This window comes from Drosophila subpulchrella, unplaced genomic scaffold (genome assembly GCF_014743375.2).
Source record: "Drosophila subpulchrella strain 33 F10 #4 breed RU33 unplaced genomic scaffold, RU_Dsub_v1.1 Primary Assembly Seq354, whole genome shotgun sequence".
NCBI lineage: Eukaryota > Metazoa > Arthropoda > Insecta > Diptera > Drosophilidae > Drosophila > Drosophila subpulchrella.
The window spans coordinates 10,300,976-10,322,476 of NW_023665577.1; the positions used below are offsets into that span (position 1 = coordinate 10,300,976).

The 21,501-nt window shown below is 43.0% G+C and overlaps 2 protein-coding genes across 6 annotated transcripts in view; both read right to left on the bottom strand.

Annotated features, from left to right (window-relative positions):
* Nucleotides 1–21,501, bottom strand: part of LOC119559813 — a 162,310-nt gene that overhangs the window by 72,453 nt on the left and 68,356 nt on the right. The gene's annotated exons all lie outside the window — the stretch shown is intronic.
* LOC119559812 (poly(A) RNA polymerase gld-2 homolog A) lies at nucleotides 80–5,524 on the bottom strand. Its single transcript, XM_037872897.1, has 4 exons — nucleotides 5,362–5,524; nucleotides 2,410–5,304; nucleotides 1,772–2,035; nucleotides 80–1,712 (listed from the first exon to the last, which is right to left on the bottom strand). The coding sequence occupies exons 2-4, from the start codon at nucleotides 5,101–5,103 to the stop codon at nucleotides 531–533; spliced, it is 4,140 nt and encodes a 1,379-aa protein (XP_037728825.1). The 5' UTR covers nucleotides 5,104–5,304; nucleotides 5,362–5,524; the 3' UTR covers nucleotides 80–530.

The window sequence follows — 21,501 nt, forward strand, 5'->3', positions numbered from 1 at the left end:
ATTGTAAAAATGTATATTTCCCTACTTTATATAAAATTTGTTTTTATATATTTTTTTTAACATTTTCGAATTTTGTTTATTTTTTTTTTGGATTTTTAAGTATTATTTTTCGAGGCTTTGATTTTTTTTTAGCAATTATCTTGCTGTGTAGCTTGTGAAAACGAGATTAGTCGTTGAGGTACGCAAACACTTGAAACTGTTTCTTGCATTTTTGCATATTTTAGTGTTTTTTTTTGCGACCGACTTTGCGTTGAGATAGATGTGTCGTTATTTATTTGGTCATATCACAGATAGTGAATCGAAATTATCTAATTTCCTACTATGCATATATAATTATCCAACGTCAAATTTAAATCGGTTTAAAAGCGTCCGGCAACTACTACAAAAAACTTCCGTTTACAACCTTGCAATTTTTTTTTTACATCCCGATTAGCGTAGGAATATAAAAGTATTTCTTTTCTTTTAGATTGTGTATGTTTGTGTGGTGTGTATTTTTGGGTTTCGGTTTCTTTATATGGTGATATTTTTTTCTAAGCAAGTGGTGGCTCGGTGGCCACAGAGTCCTCTTTGGAGACCTTGTTTTTTTTGCCAGCACTTTCGCTGCTCGTATCATAGTTCTTGTAGCTGCTGGCTGAGGGATCTAGTTTTTTGTTGATATCATTCCAGATGGCTGTCGTTGCTTTGTCCACCATTAGTTTTGAAGCTCTCGGGGAGGGCATTTTGCTATTGGATCTGGAAGAGCCCCTGTTGGCCATCAAATGATGGTGCTGACTCTCAAAGAATTCGTTCTCCGAATCCACTGAGGGCTGTTGCATCAGGATTGTGGGTCCGTCGTAGCCCTCGAATATGGAATTAAGATTCCTCGTCGACTCCAGCCTCCGGTAGCTGGCCATAAAGATGGCCCTGATGCGCTCAAAGGTGTCCGAATCATACACCGATCTCGCTGTATTCGTCTGATCGAAGGGCTCTTCGATGCACAGCTCGTTCCATTGGTGTATATCGTTTTTGGGTGCCGTTGCGGCGCGACAAATCTCGATGGGTAGAACACCACCCACCCTTATAGAGATGGCATACTTTCCGTACTCAAACATACTGTAGTAGTGCAGGAAACTTAGCATCAGCTCACCCAGGGATTGGGTGTTCTCCGACTGAAACGGTGCGATCACCTCGTTCATGTCCACATATCCGAAATCACTGGGATGCAGGAAACCAAACTTATCCGGATATAGCTTGTGCAGACATGGCAGCACTGGGGGATTTACTCCGACCTGCAGAAAATGAATGACCATCAGCATGAGGGAATAGCTCGATATGGTCATGTTTTTGGCATTGTTGATATTGTGATATTGGGCCCACTGTTTCACAGTCAGGGCCATCGGACGAACTCGCCACTCCAGCTGGGAATAGCAGTACAGGAGATGGGTGTTCCTGATCCCAACGGAGTTATTAAAGTTGATGTCCACCTCTACTTTGTGTCGCCGGTCGGTGAAACGGAGTATGGGCACCCGGGCCTCGATGAGATTAAAGTCCTGGAACAGATTCGTGCGGCTCAGTAGTTCCTTCATCAATTGCAGGTGATACACGGCCTCCATGCGGGGATCTATGTTCGGATTTGTGCAGGCCAACATGCAAATATCCATATCTGAGCACTTGGAACCAAAATATGATATGGTTGACCCCACCAGATATAGGCCATATCTTGGATAGCTCGTCTGCGGATCAGTAGATAATCTTTTTTAGCTTTTTATTACAAAATCCCGATTAAACTCACCATGGCCACTGTGTAAATGGAACGCCACAGTCGCATCTTGGTCTTGTAAACGTGACTTGTCTGCTGGGCCTCAAGGAACTTCCTCCAGATGGAAATGGACAAAGGCTCCCACTTGTTCCTGTTGGCCAGGGTTTTCGGAGGTCTTTTCATTTCCACTAATTTGGCTCGAAGCAAAAAGCGGTCCGCTGGTGTATAGCCAAAGAATTCGCGCCAATACCGATTGTGAATAACCAAGGGAAGTTCTTCTTCTATGATTTCCTCTGGCTTTGAGATTTAGGATTGGGATTAGGTAATATATTAGGATAGGGAAAGGTGATACAATTTTTATCGGTGACCAAATGTTTAAGGACCTGTTCCACTAGTTTCCAAATTTGGTAACTTAAACTATTAAAAAAATATATTTTACTTTTAACAACACTTTGAATTTCATTTATATAACTATTTAGGATTATAAAACTTTAACTTTAACTTCATAACGAATAAGATTTTATTTTATAATTTTATAAAGTGCTAGAAATCTTAAAACAATTGGGTCATAAAAAATCAAAAATACAATCGGACACAAGAATAAAACGAGTTTCCTTTTAAAATTTCAAACAGCCCTATTTAGTTTCTGAAAAGGGTGGGAGTTAACCTACCGTTATGCTATTGACCTTGGCGGAACTAGGAGCCATTGCACTTTTGCTGGAGCAGGCGGATGGACTGCAGGAAAGATTTGAGGCCACAGAGATGTTGTCGGGCTCTTCGGTTATCTCCTTCAAATGGCTCTTTCCAGCATCATAGACATCCTGCTGATCCGGGTCCAATTTGTAGACCAAATCATCTGTAGGCTGACTTAACATATCCCCGCAACAGCTCATACCTCTGGGACTGAATGTGTGATGCATGTGGCTCCTGTAACCGTTGATCAGTCCAGTTTGTTGCGACTTCCTCTCCAGCTCCTTGAGATGATGCATATCGCCGTAGGGCACCAGATTTGGGCCACTGAGATCGGGTTCTTGGGCACCGGTGGCCAAAGCTAAACAACTGACCATTATATTGCGCACCACCGATTCCACGGAAGCATCACTGAGGTCACTCTCGGTCCCATCGCTTTCCACACTGGGAGCCAAACTGGCAAAGGAGTGGCCATCATAGCCATCGACCTCGGAACTCGGGTGCGATAGCAGACACGAGTGGGCGTCCAGCTCGGAGGTGTCCTGCTTGAAATTGAGCGGCTCCAGGTCGGAGGAGAAGCCGCCATTGGCTGGATCCAGACCCAAGTCAGCATATTCTTGGCGCTGATCGAAGTCCAAGTCCAGCGGCTGCTCGCCCTCCGAGGTGGCGCTGCTGGCCGTGACCGTGGCTGCTCCTCCTCCTCCTACTGCTCCTAATCCTGCTCCGGAAGATCCTGATCCTGCTGCTCCTGGCATGGGTACTCCACCGGCTGTTACACCTCCTGCTGCTGCTCCCAAAGCTGGTGATCCGGATGCATAGACCATATAGTGACCAGGTTGGTAGACATAAGCATCCATGTGTCGGGACTGATAGTACCGTGATTGCTGTCGATTGGCCGTGTGTCCTTGATAGGCATTTCCTCCCTGGAACTTGGAAGTCCTACGTCCGCCGCTTTGTGGTTGTTGTGGCGGTTGGTAGTTGTTACTCATCGGAGCTGGTGTGGTTTGAGGTTTCTGCTCAGTTGGCGCATTGGCATTGTAGCGCATTCGGTTCCTATAAATGCGATGGGATTGTTTGCTGGGCGACATCGAGGTACTGGAACTAGTGGGATGCCTGTCCAGTTGGGACTTCGAGGAGGAATTGGACAGGGAGCCGGAAGAGTTGGAAGTCTGCTGCTCCTTGCCCACCGAATTCTTGCCGCCTCTTTTGGAACTGTGACGATTTCTGGAAAAGTTGTGGTTTGAAGCTCCCTGATTGCTGCGATTGTTGGCCTGAGTTCCTGGCTCATTGGAGCTGGTTGCAACTGTTGGTGGAGTAGCTCCTGTGGCCACTGCGGTCATGGTTCCTGTGCCTCCAGCTGCCGCAGCTCCTCCGGCTGCTGCAGCTCCTCCAGCTGCTACAGCTCCTCCGCTTTGATAACTACGGGGATTTGCCACAAATGGTGTTTTGTATCGGGGTCCTCCACCCATCCCGCCGGTGATGCTGTTGTAGAAGGACTTGGAATCCCTGTGGTACACAGTCGAACCCGGGCTAGTAGCCACTCCCTGCCGTCCCGATCCCAAGCGATCGCGGTGTGCACCTGGTCTTCCGTAACGCCATGGGCTGCTCACCTGAGGAGTATTCGCCAGACTGGGAGGGGCTTCCTCACTAGCCTCCCCTGGAACCGCCGGTTGGGCCAACAAATGTGGCTGCTGGGGGGTAACATGACGACTGGTCCTCGACATTCCCGGCACCGTGGCAGCATGTAATCCCGCCGTGGCCTGATTGTAGTAACCCGGATAGATAATCCTCTGACCATATGGATGCTCAAAGCCCACCGGCATCATGGGTATTCCATACTGCGAGGAATAAGCCTGATTGTAGGGATAATTCCGATCAAATTGCCAAACGGCATTCTCCGTGTGCCACAAACGTCGCTGGGGTCCAGTTGGCAGGTATCCCTGGTATATGAACTGGGCAGCTGGTATTCCACCCGCTGCACCGGCTGGTAGGGAACCGGATGACACAGATCCTGTCACTCCCTCTGCTCCTGATCCTGTCGAGGAACTTGGCGTTGTCATTGTAGTGGTTGTTGCAGCTCCTGCTGCTGTTCCTCCTCCAGGAGCTCCAGTTAGACCCACTCCTCCGGCATATCGAATTCCAGAGGAACTGCAGCCAGCTGGACGTGGTGTTGGCACGCCCATGGTGGACAGTAGGGGCATGTGGGTGGTTAGTAGGGGTGCCGTGGTTCTCAAAGTCCTTGGCGTTATGGATGAAGGCGTGGGTATATTGAGGGTAACGCCAGCCATGCCACTGCCGATCCCGTAGAGAAACTCCATGGAGTACTTATAGCCACCCGGTGGTCTGGGACAAGTGTGCACCACTGTGGTTTTGCGCTGCCTCCTTGGCTTCGGGACACTGACCTCTAATGGTGGCTCAAAGCCTTCAGCCTCATTCCTTCCAGATTCTTCGATTACCAAAATTGGAGCTGGTTCTATAAGTCCTGCTCCACCTTCCGCTGCCGTTGGTGTGGTCTTCGTTGTGGTAATGGTGTTCATGGGGTTGTTGGTGGTTATGGTGGTTGTTGCCGGAGACGCTGTGGTGTTTGTGGTGTTGCTAGTGGTGGTCGTTGTTGCTGCTGCTGCTGCCGTGGCACTCGAGGATGCCGCTGCTGCCATTGCCAGGGCAGTGGACATTGCTACCGATACGGCCTAGTCACGATCCAAACGACATATATCTATATATATGTGCGTACGCAAACGCAGATTGCTAAAGAATATGTTGTGTGTCCGGTACCTTAATCTGTCACTCCTAGTAAGCAAAGAGTTGACAGCAAACTGAACGCCACGCGAATGGGTATTCGATTTTTGGGTATCTCGGATGGCTGAAACGGGGCTCTAGAAATAGCCAATCGAAGGATTATTATATACAAAGTGGCTGAAAAAAGTGTATACCTTAAAGTGCCGATCTTGAGGTCTTCATTATGTCTTTAGCTGATCTCCCCAGTATCGTTAATGATTTTATCTTGTTTTAGAACTGCCCTAGGGTTCGGATTTCTCCCACAATTTGTGCAGAAATTGTACACAATTTTCACTAGGGTTAATCACCACACACACAAGTAAATAAATTTGACTGTCATGTGTGTAAGTTTGATGGCATTCTGGCCAGCAGTGTTGGTAAGTGCTCCATCGATTGTTCTTTAGTGTTGGGCAAAAAAAAAAAAGCAAGTGGCGCTCATATTGAACACTTTCACTTCAAAGGATTTTCATTTGGTCTCTGGGTTTTAAGGATTCACACTCTCTTTTTCCGGGTGGCAATCCTTTCAACTTTCTCCACTCACCACTTGAGCTAAATTTCCCTGACGCATTGACTAAAACAAAGAAGGCTTTCGCAAAAAGCTGACACATTTTTTTCGAAACAAGGAGAAAATAAAAGCAGAAAATCTGCGCCATCCACTCAACATAGTTCCATTCATAGTCGGTTCAGACTTCATTTTTTCCCTACGCTTCTCCTTTGTCTCCGCATTACGTTTACAATTTGATTTGCTTATGTAAATTATGAAGATTGCCCACAAAAAGCAACCGCAGCGCCAAGGATTCAAAAATTCAATTCGATTTGCCGGCTCAGCCCAAAAAATGCAACCGAAAAAAAAGAGAGAAGAAATTGCGTTCTTCTGTAATTTGAAACAAATCAAATTTATTACCCCAGACGCAGCGGCGCCATTGGCAATTTTCAGATGCGGCCAGATGCGGTGAGCATATGAAATGAGCCCCGGGAAGGGGGCGGTTAGGGCAGGGACAGGGGCAGGGGCAGGGGGCTGGAATTGGTTTAGTCTACGTGCATATTCAGATACGGGGCCCCGAACGCTCACATATTCTAATTAGATTTATAACGCAACAATAACTGTGCTCTTCCTCCCATTATTCCCCCCTTCCACGGCCAGATTTTCAAATTTAAAAGTTTCCATGAATTATGGTCAGGGCACAGGACAAAGGGGTTCGGCAGATGCACTTGGAAAACGTTTTTATAGTTCCATAAAAACATTTGTTAGAAATCGAAATATGTTTCGATATAAACACATTTTTAATGTTGTATGTTCTATATTTACAATTTTATAACATAAGATACTTCAGTTTGGTTGGAAAATTAATACTTTTACTTTAATGCATTTTATAATAGCATTAAACAAAATTAAAGCCCCTAAAAATGCATTTTTAAGATAAGAATAGATTGGTATTTTAAAATGATATAAAAAAGGTATGCCAGTTCTGTTAAAAAAATTTTTACAAACGTTCTTAAAATATTAAACCAACTAAACGGTCAAAACATCGTAGTATTTTTTCGAGTTCATCTAGTCAAGTATAAATATAAACCAACAAAGATAGGTCGCTCCGCCATAAAACTTTACGTAGAAATCGGTTGAGTCATGCCGTATTAGTGGACTAGACCCCTCTGCCTCTTAAACCCACTGGTACTGCCATCCTCCTCATTTAATGCTGTGTGACGCGTGTTACAGATTTTCGATTTAGCACACACCCAGAGATATTTTTTTTTGAAACCCCCCTTTGCCGAACTAAAAATTAGCCCCGAAACAGAAATGCCCAGAAAAAAAAGAAGAAAGTTTCATATTACATGCAAGCAATTTGGCAAATAAACTGTCAGCAGCACTGAGGGATATAGAAAAAAAAAAAAGTGGGAGGCGTGTATATAGTATGGTATGCAATGAAGATGCTTGGGCCAGCCATCGATTGAGGGCCTGAATAATTCACAGAGAGCCAAGGAAAATGCCGTGGCCCGTGTCCCCGGGGGAAAACGGAGGATAAATAAGGCAGTGGCCAGGGGTGGAGAATTCGGAATACTGCGTGGGTTACCGGGGTTGGATGCTCACATTACCAACCCACCCAAAAATACTTATTTCCTTTCAGGATTTTTTTTATTTTTTTGGCTTTGTAAAAATCCTACGCATTGACTTTTTATTTTGCCCAAATCCATTTCGTTATGCTAAAGACAATAAAGCGTGACAGGTAATTAGATTTAACTAATTTCGGTTTCACTTTTTATTGCCAATCAGTGATGTAACGAATTCTTGGGCCTTTTTTTTTGCTTGCCATTTTGGTTAATAATTTTATTAGTGTTTCCCTTGTCAAAGTGGCGGAGTTGACAGCCGAATGCCGCATTGCAACACTGCCGCCGTATAAATTTTTGTATCTGTGGACTCTCGCGGACTGTCCCTTTATCGGGATGTGTGTGCGAAAAGCAAATAATTAATAATTCATGCAACACGATTGACAGTGCGCCCCAGTTGAACTCGTTGCCCCGGCCGCCACTGGTTGGTCCTTTTTTTTTTTACTTAACTGTAGTACTGGGCCTCCTTTTTATTTGTGGCACGCTCATAAATTTACAATTACACATGCCAGAGTGGAGCCCGGCGGTGTTGCCTCCTTTTGCGTTGTTTTTAATTTAATAAATTAATAAAACGGCAAACGTGACAACACTGGCAACACTGGCATCAAAGTGGCAAAGTGTTGCCATTTGCATTTTTAATGCACTTTACCCTGCAACTCGGCGCGTAAAAATAATTATCAACTGAATCGACGATGAGTTGGCGAAAAACCGAGTGAGACAGACAGCGTTCCGATTGCAGTGAAATTTTTAATTGAATTTTCTCAACATGCGTGTCAACTCTGACACTCTGTCAAAAGCAGCACCGCGACTGTCTATTTCAGCTCAAATTCCCAAATTCAATTTCACTTTCAATTGCAGTTAATTGCCGGGCCCCCAAGCTACAGGAAAAAAAAAGTGAAGAAAAGAGAAGAAAAACCAAATTTAAACTCCAGCACGGACAATTTATAAGTGCGGCGAAGGGAAAATTGTACTTTTCCTTTTGGCACACTTTGACACACAATGCCGACTCCCTGGATCTCCGGCTCCACGGAACTCACTCACCTGCTCCCTGCAGTTAACCCCAATTACGGCCACAAAGACCCAGACAGCCGGCCAGACTGGTAGACAGACAGCCAACTAGTAGCACTGGCAGTAGTTAAAATATTTAAGCCACAACACAGCGTGGAGAAAAATGTAAGTAAGATGGAATGCTGCCGCAGGCATTAAAATAATAAGGATAAGGAAGCGGTTGTTAACCACGAAACCGCTCAAAAATGAATGAATGAATGCCGGGCAACAGGAGCTGCTGCTCCTGGAGTCGCGTGCTCCATTCTCCGGGCCAAAAGTGGAGTGGAGTGTGACTCCTCGGCTCGTTCGGACTTTGTTCATTATGCGTTTCCTGTTTGCATAAGACCGAAAAAGGAACAAACCCCCCCATAGTAATTGTTCTCCGCCACTGCGGCTGGCAGCCAGCGATGATTCCTCCTCCTGGTTGTTCCTGCCCCATTGTGCCCGGCGTTAAATTTCGAAAGTTTGCCCTGCCCTCCTGCCAACTGCCTTCTTTCTGTGCCTTGAGGCTATTTGACAAAATGAGAAAACGGAGCGACACGGAAAAAAAGTGAAAATTGCATTGCTGCGCGACAGGAAATAGGCGAGCGTTTTCATTTTTCACTTTTTCTTCACTTTTAATTATGCAGCGAGCTAGATTTCAGTAAACATTGGAGCGGATTGGATTGCTATATACTCGTACAGTATTTAGCAAATGAAATTGAACAAACAAAAAGTTATAACATAAAACAACATCGAGTATTCGGCATGCCAAGTAAATATTATAGTTCTAGATTGGAAATATTGTAATAAAAGAGATGGCTTGGAAAAGAAAATAACAGCAGTTATTAAATGCATTGTTGAGATAAGAAATATTTATAAATTTAATACTCAGTATTACTCTTCAATCGGAAAGAAATTCTTTGTTATAGATCTCATGGAGAAGTCTTAAAATGATCTCTTCTTTTTTTTAAATTGATTAGGCAACAAAAAATTGTCATTTATACAACATTTTTCCAATTTTACTTTCAAATTTTCGATGGGTTAACCAATGTTTTTCCCTCCAAAGGGCATTACTCAATGCCACCTGGCTTACGACTCCACTTTAGTCATTTGTCCAGCCCCCCGAACTAAACGTATCCGTAGTATTCGGGCACTAATGAATTCACCTTACCGAAAACTGTGCCACATTTGCCTGATTAGCTTCTCAGCTGTTGTTTCTCGTGAAGTTAATGCAATCCAAAGCCCCCATTCCGATCCACCCACAGGCCCACTTACGACCCACTTACACAGAACCAACGGGTCTCGACAATGAAATATATTTTTAATCAAGCCAAATCGAATTCAAAGCAATACACCGGTGCCTCATTATTTAGGCAAATGTTTGCCCATTAACTACACACAAAACGCCCAAGAGTCCGAGAATTGGAGAGTGGTGACGATGATGACCCTCCCCCTCTGGGGGGCCCGAAAAATTACAACCGAAAACAAATTGACAAATGTTGCCACTTAATGTGCCGGGAATAAAATGTTAAACAATTTCGTGTTGCGTTTTTCGTATGCCAAAAATATACAAACTAATTAATAAGAGGATAATATCGGGGGAGGATCGAAGAGGACCGAAATGGGGAGCCCATGGGGAATTGAATTTAGTGAGTGAGTGAGTGACTGCCACACTCTTGGATTTTATTTGATTTTGTAAAAATTTAATTTCAACCCGGAATTCTTTCTGGGGCGGCAATTTTTCAACGCTGTCTTCGCTGCGGAGTGACTGACTCGCCGTGACTTCCTTCAGCTTGCTTGCCAAGGGAATTTTGCATTTTGTTTGAATTATTGCCTTCATTAAGATTGCGTTGTTGATTTGCCCAGCCCCTCTGCGTTTTTCAGCTTTTTCTTCTGTATTTTCCTGTGAGCGACAGCGTGACTCCACCTCCATCCATCCCCATTTTGCGTATTTCCCAGAGTTTCTCCCTTTGTTACACCTAGACCTGATCCAGACTTCTTTATTTTTTTTGGTTGGTTTGTGGGCCTCCCCGCTGCCCAATTATTTCGACTGTGAGTGCGACTGTTACACATCTTGAATGTTGTGACTCTGCACTTGACAATAAATTATATTCAGCGAACTGGGGGGCTTGTATTTTTAGCTTAATTGTGAATGAAGTTGATCTGCCTCCTCGTCATGTGCCGACATGTGCCCACTCCCCCAGTTTCTGGGTGTTTTTTTTTTTTTTTTGAGGATTTCAGTTCTGCCTACGCGTGTGTAATTGTGCGAAATTCATTCATATGGAAAATTTGCCAGACTGTAACCGCTGAAGTCATAATTATGCGAATATTTTTCCCCTCTTTGCAGGTCGGAAATGGCTTGTTCTCGCCGAGCATTTGATTGGCATTGTGAGAGGCCATCAAGGAAAGTGCTTTATTACTTTGGGTACTTCACAAATTTTGGTTAATTAGGGATAATAATTTACCATTCTACTATATAACGTGTAATATTTTATTATATATCTGAACTTCTTCGATTCTTCCGAGAAAAAAGATTAAGTTCTTAAGGTTTACTGGCATTTTCATCATCTATTTCCTCCCTTTGGCAATTGTCTAAGCAAGGCATTACACATTTTGCTAAGCTGCTTAGGAAATAGTTCCTTTACCAGAACTTGGCCAGAACAAACCAGCCAAAAGCATTCAAGCCAGAGGAAAGCAACAACCAACAAAGCTGCCATTAAACCACTCATAACCCAGATACTTTAAGAGGGTGGTGGTGGTGGTGAGGAGAAAAACAATAAGTACAAATGGTATGGCTATGTTGAAATGGAGGGAAAATGCGAAAAAGCGGGGAAAAGCAGGCAGCTTGTTGGCCGGTACTTATGCCAAATGCGTTTGCGATTTGTGTCAATAAACGCAGCGCTGAGGAAAAAGCAGGAAAAAGCAAACTCCAGTGGCAGAAGCAACTCGAGGAGCGAAAGAAATTTCTATTATCTGTGCAAAGTGTGCGCGAAATTGAAAATTGCAGGCTGTCGTCGTCCTTCGAGCAGGAGCGCTCTAAATTTTCATAGCCATGCCAGTTGATAAACCTTAATATGACATTATGGCAAGAGCGGAGCTTTCGGCTTGGGCCACAGTATTTTGTGAAATTGCAATAGCGTTCGGGTTCGGGTTCGAGAGTTCGCGGGAAATCCCCTCGGCGGTACGGTGCGGTGCGGTGCATCCCAGGGATATTGCAACGGGGAATTGCTGTGTGTGTACAAAGTACATAGACAACAAACATGGCAACAAGTTTACAAACACATTGCGGTTCCGCGCAAAAGTCAATTACCATTTTAACTGACAGTCCTCGAAGCTGCTGTTGCTATAGCCAGCCATAGATACTATATATCCTTCATAGCCATAGCGATATATCTATATGCCAAACTTAACGTGCAGCAAACCATTCGATGGGCACAGGGAGCCAGCATTTCAGTCAATCAGTCGGTAATCGATTTTGTCTGGGCGGCAACGAAATCGAACTCGTTCGGCACTGAGAGAAATCTTTAGAAAGATGTTAAAAAACTGGAAAATGCTAACCAAAATATGTTTTCAAAAATTTTACTAAAAATGGCTTTAACTATAAATCACAGAAATCGCTGAAGTTTTAAAATCACCTACAAACTGTCTAAAAGTATGCAATAATATATTTTGAGTAGGGAATATCAATATATTTGTTATACACAGTATACTTTTAGACACCATTTTATATGATTTTAAACCACTAGCATATTAGGGTGAGATATAATTCGGGTTTCCTCATAAAAGAAACTGTGCACAATATTTTTAAAGACGATAAATATTTATACCATAGGATACAAAATAACATAATATTATTATATGATAGATTGTGGGTTATATATAACTTAACAATTTGTATATGATATGTTATGGATTTTATAACACTTAACAGTTCTATCAAAGAATATAATTCCTACGCATAGTTTCTCCCAGTTTAGTTCAGGTTTGCGTTCAGGTTCTGGTTCTGGTTCGGGGTTCGGGTTTTGGGGTCTGTTGCTTGAGGTTAACAAATATGCGTCGACTGCTCCCGCTGCTTTTTACGCACAATTTTCCTTTGGCAAAAGTTGGCGCTCGGTGGCTGGCGCGTTTGTCGAAATTGAATGTAAATATTTATTTTTATTTGCATCTGGCAACCGACTGCATGCAGGCGAATGTGTGTGTGCGTTAGTATCTGTATCTTGTTTGCCACTCGACATAATTAGACGATGTCTGCGAATCGATTCGAATAGCTACGCTCATTCCATTCCATCTGCGGTCTCCGATTGCAAATGATTGCAAACCCGTCATAGATTTACAATATTTACCCATGCAAATTGCCTTGAGCCACAGACTTGGACGGTGCGGGGCTATGGGGATGGAAATTACGGGGCGTCAACCTTAAGCCGGGCATTCATAATTGAATTTTCATGTTTGCCACACTGCCATTACTATTGCTGCAGCATTTATGAGTTGGGAAATTCTAAAAAGCCAGAATTATATATTTAACGATATGTGTGAGCGAGTGTTTGGGAAAAAAAAAACTAACAGCAGCAACAACAAACGGGGCAGACACGCAATGTTGGGCAGGTCCTGCAAAAGGGTCCTTAACTGCCCCGTTTGCTTGTTTTAATAACATAATTGAAAAGTGCTCTGAGCAAGGTAAATAGAATGCAGACGGCAGTTGGCAGCTGGCTTTGATTACAGGGGGTGGCTTTAGGGGCCCAAAGGATATACCTAGAAATATCATATTGTATATGTATACATGGTACTACCCCTATTCCGTATTCCTTATCCTTTAGCTGGGGTGTTGGTAATGGTGTCGATCGCGTGTCGTGGCGCCTTGTTAACAGGCGTTTGTCCTCTGTTTAAAAGGTTGAGGTTTATTAGCGTGAATCAATAGGCACGAGAATGGAAAAAAAACAACTCACAACTGGCCCGTAATTAACTGCAATTTGACTCGCGATATTGATTCCATCAGCTCTGCCCTCCTGCATTCCTTGATATTTAATTCCCATCTTTCTAATGGAATCCCTGTGTCCTGTGTGTCCTGTATTCTGCTGAACCTCTCCAGTTGAATAATGAGCATTCCTGGAGGGCTCTCTGGCGAAAAATTGAAACTATTTTGCATAGCATTGGAAGCATTTTAATTTGAATTTCTTTCCAGCAAGTGATCAGCCATGGACAAGGCGATTTTTCCCCACCCGCATTTCTCCCTAATGGCAGTTGCTGGCAACATTAAGGATAATTGTTGTAGTTAGCATGTACTCTGGCATTTATAATGTGCTTCATTTCATTTCCCCGCCGCTCGTAGTTTTTTCCGCTGCATTCTCCATTTCTCCATTTTGAAATACTTGGCTCGTTCTTCGCTCTGCTTTGCATATTTCCCTCTATCGCTAATGATAAAAATGTTGATTATGCATTTCGTTTTTTTTTTATTATTACTTTTGGCTCTTTGGTGTTGATTGCGGTTGATTACGTTGGCTTAAAGGGAATAGGGGAAATGCCTTTCAACCACGATAAGCGAGGGTGAGGTGTTAATGGAAAGTGATAAGTTCTCGAAAACCAAAGTGACAAGAATTAAATTCTTCTAAAATGCGTCGATAGCTCAATTAATTCCCTAGAATCTCCCGAGAATACCCTTCAAACTGCACTCTTATTGATAGACTCAAAGATCAAACGAAACATTCATCAACATGCCATCATCATCACTCTCCGACAGCATTTCACAAAACCATTCCATTAGCTAACCCTCTCATCTTTTCGACCCGTCCACTAATTACAGTCAGTATGCCACGGCTAATTGCCAAAATGCGAGTGCACGGTAAGAACTTATTAGGCCCAAAACTCCGCGGGTTCGAATACGGATTGCGATTGCCATTGCCTTCCATATCATAATTTCCAATGCCAACATTGCAAGTCAGTGCCGGCAGTTTGTCGATGGATGGATGAGATAGATAGATAGACATGAAAGCCGACAGAAGAGCAGGGGACGTTGGACGGACCCAAAACAAATTGACGTGCCGACACATCGACTAATGGACATGACTATGACTGCCACTACAAGGGGAAATCCCTACTCGAAAAAACAAATTGTAAGCTCGCTCCGCGCTCGAAAATGATAGACAAATGCCAAATGGAAAATGGGGAAAATTCGCGCGCTGCAAAGTGAACGAAAATTGCTCGCTTTATGGTAAAAATTGCATAAATAAATCATGTTCTAATATTGCACTTGCCCTTGCAACAATCTGTCAGAATGGGGAGTGCAGCACCCACAGGAAGCGGATGCGGATGAGGATGGGTCCTGCCAGTGCAGACAATGGATCCACAGATCCTATGGCAGACGGACAATGGCACAGGAAGGGGATACGGGGCTACCACTACGAAGTACGAGTTGCACCAGTATGGCAATGTCAAACCGTGGCGTGAATGAGTGCGCACAAAATGGCGTTTAAGGCCATAAACAGCAAACGAGTCGGCGGAGTCAAAAAGGAAGGGTTTTTTTTGGGGGGAAGTAGTAAGAGGTTGGGTTTAGACGACCATGGCAAACCAATCGATGCCAGGCCATAGATAGTGCCGAGTCATCTACTCTCGACTGTTCGTCCTTCTGCACTTGACAGCAACCCACTTGCTGACCAGGCCTGCAAACCGATACCCGAACCCAAAACGGGGACCTAGACCTCAACCTGGGCTCTAACGGAACATTACACTACGAAAAAATATATAAACATTTTTTAAAAAAATTAAAATTAAATAATCTCCATCGAAAAACTAGATTCATTCATTTGTAGACTAACTGTTTTGGTTTTGTTACCTTTGTAAGTATTTTCATAAAGAGAAAGAAGCCTACTTGATATTCGAGTTTCGTTTTCTTGATATTTTCTTATCTTTATTAAGTTAGTTTATTTGTGTTAATTAAATAGTACTGTCACGTTTTAGTTTTGTAATTATATTTTCTGGTAACTTGTATTAATAAAGCATAAGCATCATCTCTTGACTTCGAAGAATTTTTTTATGGATCCAAAATGTCCAAAATTATTCACAGTGCACTTGTTCGAGTATCCATGTCGGTGTCTAGCGCTTGTCTGACAAACTGAATCGCCTGTCTGTTTTGGCGCTTAATTCGTCACTAAATGAGATTTTTTTCGTTTACGGTTCGGTATTTTTTGTTGCAATTCGCTCGTTTTTGGCCATTGTTGTGCGCCATCGAAATTGCTATTTTGGTAGCCGAACGAGCGAGTTCCTGCCTGCCTGCCAGTCTGCCTGGTGCTCCTGTTTCTGTTCTGTTCTGTTCCTGTGGCTTTGGCATCGCCAGAGTGGCTAGAATGGCCCAAAAATGGTTGGTGGTGCAGAGGGTTTTTGGATGGTGGATGGTGGATGAGTGGGTAGAGGATGGTGGTTGAGTGGAGTGAGGATGGTGGATGGTGGATATCGCCTGGCGCCGACAGTTGCAGCCACTTTGCAATAACACAGCGTGAAATTGCAACGCCAAATCGAATCAGTCCGCACGGGAAATTCGATTTTTTGCTCGCCGTGTGCGAGTGCGAGGATGCAATGTGCCACTGATGATGCTCTTCGGCCCAGGTCCTCTATTTTGGTGGGTATCTCTCGTCTTTATAGCGGCACCGTGTGGCTACTAGTCTTTTGCGGGCAATCAGACAGCAACAAATGCCAGACGGAAGTCGAAATGGAATCGGAGTCGCAGTTTGAAGACAAAAAAATATAACCAATGCAATTTCGAAGCAAACCATTTTCGGTCAAAAACACTGTTGCTGGAGGCGAACTAAATATAAACAAAAGAGCAGATAACTCTTTTAATAGATAGATTAATTTTTCACTTTCCAAATTGTAATCATTTTTGTTAAGGGCTCCCTTTAAATTGCACAATTATATTCAACATCTTGGTGATGCTCAGACATTAATTAATTTATCTTCCACTTTTTTTTTTCAACCATCCTTCAACTATCCATCAGGAGCAGCGAACGAAATGAAATTACAAAATGTGTTGAATGCTCGTCGAAGCATTCTTTTGTAGCATTTTTGCATGCCACCCACTCAGACAGACCAACCTCCATTTTCCATTCCCATTTCCCGCTGGCATTGTGACATAAATTGCTTATTTATTGTTTAAAATGGTTTCTGGCTGCTAAACGACATTTTCAGCGCTGCTGGCCATTGTTGGAGTGCGATGGCTAAAAACAGGTGCCAAAATACACGTGTTCGAGTATCTCTCCATCCGTGTATTGCTCTTGTTAAGCAGATTTCTAGATTTGTGTGCGCGTGTGTGTGGTGTGGGAATGTGGCATCGTCATTGTTCTATACAAACTATAAAATTTCGGATTGGAAATTCGCCGTCCGACGTCTGCCACCTGGCCGGCATTTGGCTTTTGGTGGCGCAGGAAACAATTCGAGGGAAATGCCAAAAATTGATGCTTGATGAAGCAGTAAATTAATTTGGACATTTTTCGATCCATTCAACTTGACACATGTATGCGCTGCCAACTGAGGTGTGCTCTGAAATTTCAGCCTAATGGTTATTCATTTGCATATTTAGGCGCTAATGTCTCAAACAAATGTGAGTTTTGTCTATACATTTTTGGATAAATCCATTCATTATGGTTAAAGCCTAGTTATTTATTATTATTTTAAAATTTGATTTCCATAAATTCCTCATTCGCCCCCATTGGGTGTCAAATGCTACTCCACTTTGACAGCTTGCAGAAATAAAACTTTGCATATGCAAATTAAATGAAATTGTCCCCACACGACACGAATTGAGAAGGAACCGTTAAGATCATGTCCCCTTAGCCAGGGGATCATCCAATTTTGGCCAACTCCAGAGACGGCTTTGCCAATCAAGAGGAGCGCAACTGCAACTGCGACTTCAACTCAAAGAGGCAAACTGCATAACGATATGCAAAATATGCAACACAGATGCCATATCGGCTGTCAGTCGTCGGAGGCAAAGTCGGAGTTGATTTAAGTCGAGTTGAAGACGAGTGAGGAGAGATCCAAGAAACGCTGAAGAAAACAACTCCTGTGGCAGCCTCCTGTCGCTTTGCGCCCAATTACGCCTTCAAATTGAGTGATAAATGTCTCGGCGATGGCACATAAATAAACTTGAGTTAAATTTATTACACAACCCACACAAAGACTTCATAAAAATGCAAACTAAATGAACTATTAAAGGAGGCGGCATCAGTCGGCGGCGAACATGAGAAAACCCCCCAGCAGCAGCAGCAACTGCTGAAACGGAAAACAAACAAACAAATGAAGAAGGCCAAGACGAAAAGCGCTCACTCTGAAGACAATTGAATTGCATTGGCATTGGCATTGGCATTGGCAAGCCAAACAAACAAAACAAACAAGGGGAACCAAACGGATCGGAACGGAACGGAACCGAACTCAACTAAACTGGACTCTTTTTGGTGTGAGAAAAAATGCAAATAAATGCGCAAATAAAATGTGCAATCAACTTGGAGATGGCGACGGGCGAACGGCGAACGGCAAAGTGTGAATGTTGCGCATGCGCAGAGAAACTCTGGCCATGGGAGGGTTAAAGGGGGGTCGGAATCCCAGCCAAGTGCGCATCAATTAGGCCGCCAGGAACGGCAGCACGAACTGCAAAAGCTAAAAGACTGACCAAAAGATAAAGCAATGCCACAGGAACCCCAACTTCCAAGTTGCAAGTTCCCATTTTCAAGCTCCAGAACACCGAACAGCAGAACAGCAGAAGCAGCCCCACAAATGAATAAAACGTTTAGATAAACAAATACAGAAGAATGCTGAAATGCTGTTAAAAGCTACAAAATGAAGTGGCCGTTGGCGGCAATGCAATGTTTACACTGCGAAATTAAAACGAGCCTTAATTAGCAGACCAAAACGAAGGGAAATTGTCTTAGGAAGTACACTTACATGGGTCATGGTAAGGTCACAGAAAGATATATCAGAGGAAAATGAGATTTTTAGATATCTAACAAAATTTTAAATATATTTAAATATTTCTAATAAATCGCTACACTTTAAAATGTGTCTGTGCAACAGGTCCAACAGTTCATAGGTGATTGACAATTGAAAATGTAATACAAAAAACAAACATTTAATTTTACCCTTAATGCATCTCTGTTTTTTGAAAAATAAATGAACCCTCTTGAGTCCTTCAATAAGCTATTAGTTAACCCAGGATATTACAGTTCCTTTATATTTGTTCTTAGTGTACCAGTATTGGAACACAGATTGGAATTGGAAACTGGGTTTGGGATTGGTACTGGCTATTCGTATTGGGATTGAGCCTGCTTTCGTTTCGATTTGGTACCGCTGCCCCGCCCTCACTTCCCGCTGCCCACAATTTCAATGAACATGCGCGCACACAGTTGAAGAGCAAACAAATTTATTACGCGCCGTTTGAACAGCGCATAAATTTTAACCCATGTGCAGAGGAATGGGTTAAGGAGTCGTAAGGGGGGGATGGGGGGAGACGGGACCGACTCCAGCCAAGTCACGGCTGACCAAGATTAACATACTCCGGCGATCCAAAGACGGTGGGGGGCTCTCGTCCGACTGAGAAAGAGACGGGAACATGGGGAGCGAAAGAGACCGGTAATCGATCGACGACGGTTGCGTGCAACTTGCAGCGTGCGTGATTTACAAACAGCGCCACATTTGGCAAACATTTACGGGGCCGCGAAACTTGTCTCGATGGAAACTACGTAAAACGATTTAAGGCTGAACACGACCAATTTGTGGATAGTCTTTGGGTTTGGGCTTGGGCCTGGACCCTTTAGATAGGAACGAAGAGAGAAGGGGTATATGGGGACCCCCGCTGATGGGGCACTGTGCGATGCTGTGTGCCACACATTTCTCATTTCGGGGATTTATGTGCGGCCCCGAACAATCGATTGTTGATTTTTCTGAATCGAAACTCACACAGCGAAAAATAAACCCCATTACCATATTAATGTTTTTCATCTTTGTTGTTTACTTTTAATGTAATCAGTTGGATCTGGCATCATATCAATATCAAATATTTACATATTTAGGGTGTAGTGTGAAGCATTAAAATTTATAAACCAATGTTGAGCTCTCACATGGTCTTATATGTTTCAATAAATATAATGGCAAATAATTGGCATTTCAACTTATATTTACCGACCACATTAAAAAATAAAGCCTTATGAAACCTAACACACCTGTTTTGAAGTTTCACATTATACTTTTTTAGGTAAGTATTCCCAATATTTAGACAAAATATTTTTCTCTCTGCAGTTTTCACCTCGCCCACCTTCGGGTAATTCAATAGCTTTAAAGGCAACTAATTTCCAATTTCGTGAAATTAATATATAGAGTTAGTTGGCAGATTAAATTTCCAATGAATTTTGCTGTCCACAAAGTCATTTACAGTTTTCCAAGCTTTTTTTTTTGGGTTTTGTAGCGGAAGATTGAGAGCTGCGGGACCTCACACTTGAAAAAAACATGCAGCGCTGTGACATTTCGATTTATTTTTATTGATTCTCAAGGGGAAGTGAGGTATATGTAGGGATGGGGATAAAAAGGTTGGAGGTGCCGAGGTGGCGATGCTCTGAAATGCAAGTCAGGCGCCGATGGCACGCAAGTGATCATCACACCTTGATAAAGAGGAAGAGTAGGAGGAAGGGCCACAGGGCTACCCCATCTCAATCCCCAACAGGAACCCCAGAGTATCCCCAACCTCAAAACGTATCGAATTTTTATTGAAATGCAGCCAAGTGCAGCTGTATGGGTGCGTATCTGTATCCCCATCTCAACGTGTGTGCGTGTTATCTGTGAACTGCCCCGTGCATTTGTTACTTTTATGCTTGATTTATTGACTTTATTTTATGGCCGCTTGATTGGACACTAAATGAGTTTTTAAACTCCCTACGTAGCGGGGCGGGTCTTATCAATTTTTGATTCCCTCTTTTTTTTCCCCCCGGATTTTATTTGTACGCGAGTTGGAAGTCGGTTGGTATTTTCGGTGGAAGTTGAAGTCACTTACGTTTTACATTTAACCCACGTTTCGATTTTAATGTCTGACAAAACGTTTCGATATGGACTGAAGAAGGTTTTGACTTTTTTGGTTGGCTTTAACAACTTACCTGAAACGAAATAAAGAGAGAAGAGAAATGTTAATTAAATTGTGTGTTTTTTCCGAGTATCTGTAATTGCAGTTAAAACAAAAGAGCTTTAGGGGCTACAAATGAGGTTCATTTGATTGTCCAGCGATCAATCAAAGTTAAGTGGTTGGATGAGAAAGTTTTAATCGCATTTCGGGGTAACTTTTTTGAGAGAGAGGTGGTATATAAATTATCTGATTTTAATGCTGAATAGACCAATAAATAAATATTATTTTTAATTTAAGCCTTTATTGGCTACTGTGCATTATGAAAACGTAAAGTGCATTTGCATTTACATTTACGTTTTCTAAGAACTCCCATTACCGGAAAACCATCATTACTCAACGGGCTATAACCAACCTGTCCAACTTAACCCCTGGTTGACTGACAGCCGTCTTTAAAGCTCCGATACGCACTGTATCGTTCCCCACATCTCAGAAACGAACTCGATTTGAATATGGCCCACGCAATGTAATTACAAAACGAACATCAAAGTCGTGCACAGACATAGACATTCCCATTTGCCTCCATTTAACCCTCCGCTGCCAACTACAACTACAAAACCCAACAACAGACACAAAACATGTTAACTATAATTAAACATAAATATCAACAGCAAGGCAAACACACAAACAACAAACACAAACAACAATCGACAGCAAGGCAGCGTGAATAGCAAAAATGTCCATCAAAGTCTGCTCTCCAAGCAAATGACGCAGAATTCTTTTTAATTAAACATAAAATTACTTTGGCGCTGCCACAGACTCACAGAGAAAAAAAGGCGATATAAGAAGGAAAGGAGCGGGAGATAGTGCTGCTGGGGCGAATAAATCAAATGAAATCTACTTGGGCAAACAACACTGTGAAGTGGGAACTTGGAACTTGGTCGGGGGGCTACCAGGGATTCTGGGGATACCGGGGGTATCGAGAAATATATAGTGGAGACAGCGGGGTGCCGTCGGTTGGTTGGTTTCGTTCAGTCTGCGGCACGTAATAATCATTTACATGAACACT

Excerpts from the sequence above, each read along its gene's own strand:
- LOC119559812 (XM_037872897.1), bottom strand. The coding sequence starts at position 5,103 with ATGTCCACTGCCCTGGCAATGGCAGCAGCGGCATCCTCGAGTGCCACG. Across the intron at positions 2,036-2,409 it reads CCAAGGTCAATAGCATAACG|CCAGAGGAAATCATAGAAGA; the intron begins GTAGGTTAACTC and ends TAAATCTCAAAG. Across the intron at positions 1,713-1,771 it reads CCATTTACACAGTGGCCATG|ACGAGCTATCCAAGATATGG; the intron begins GTGAGTTTAATC and ends ACTGATCCGCAG.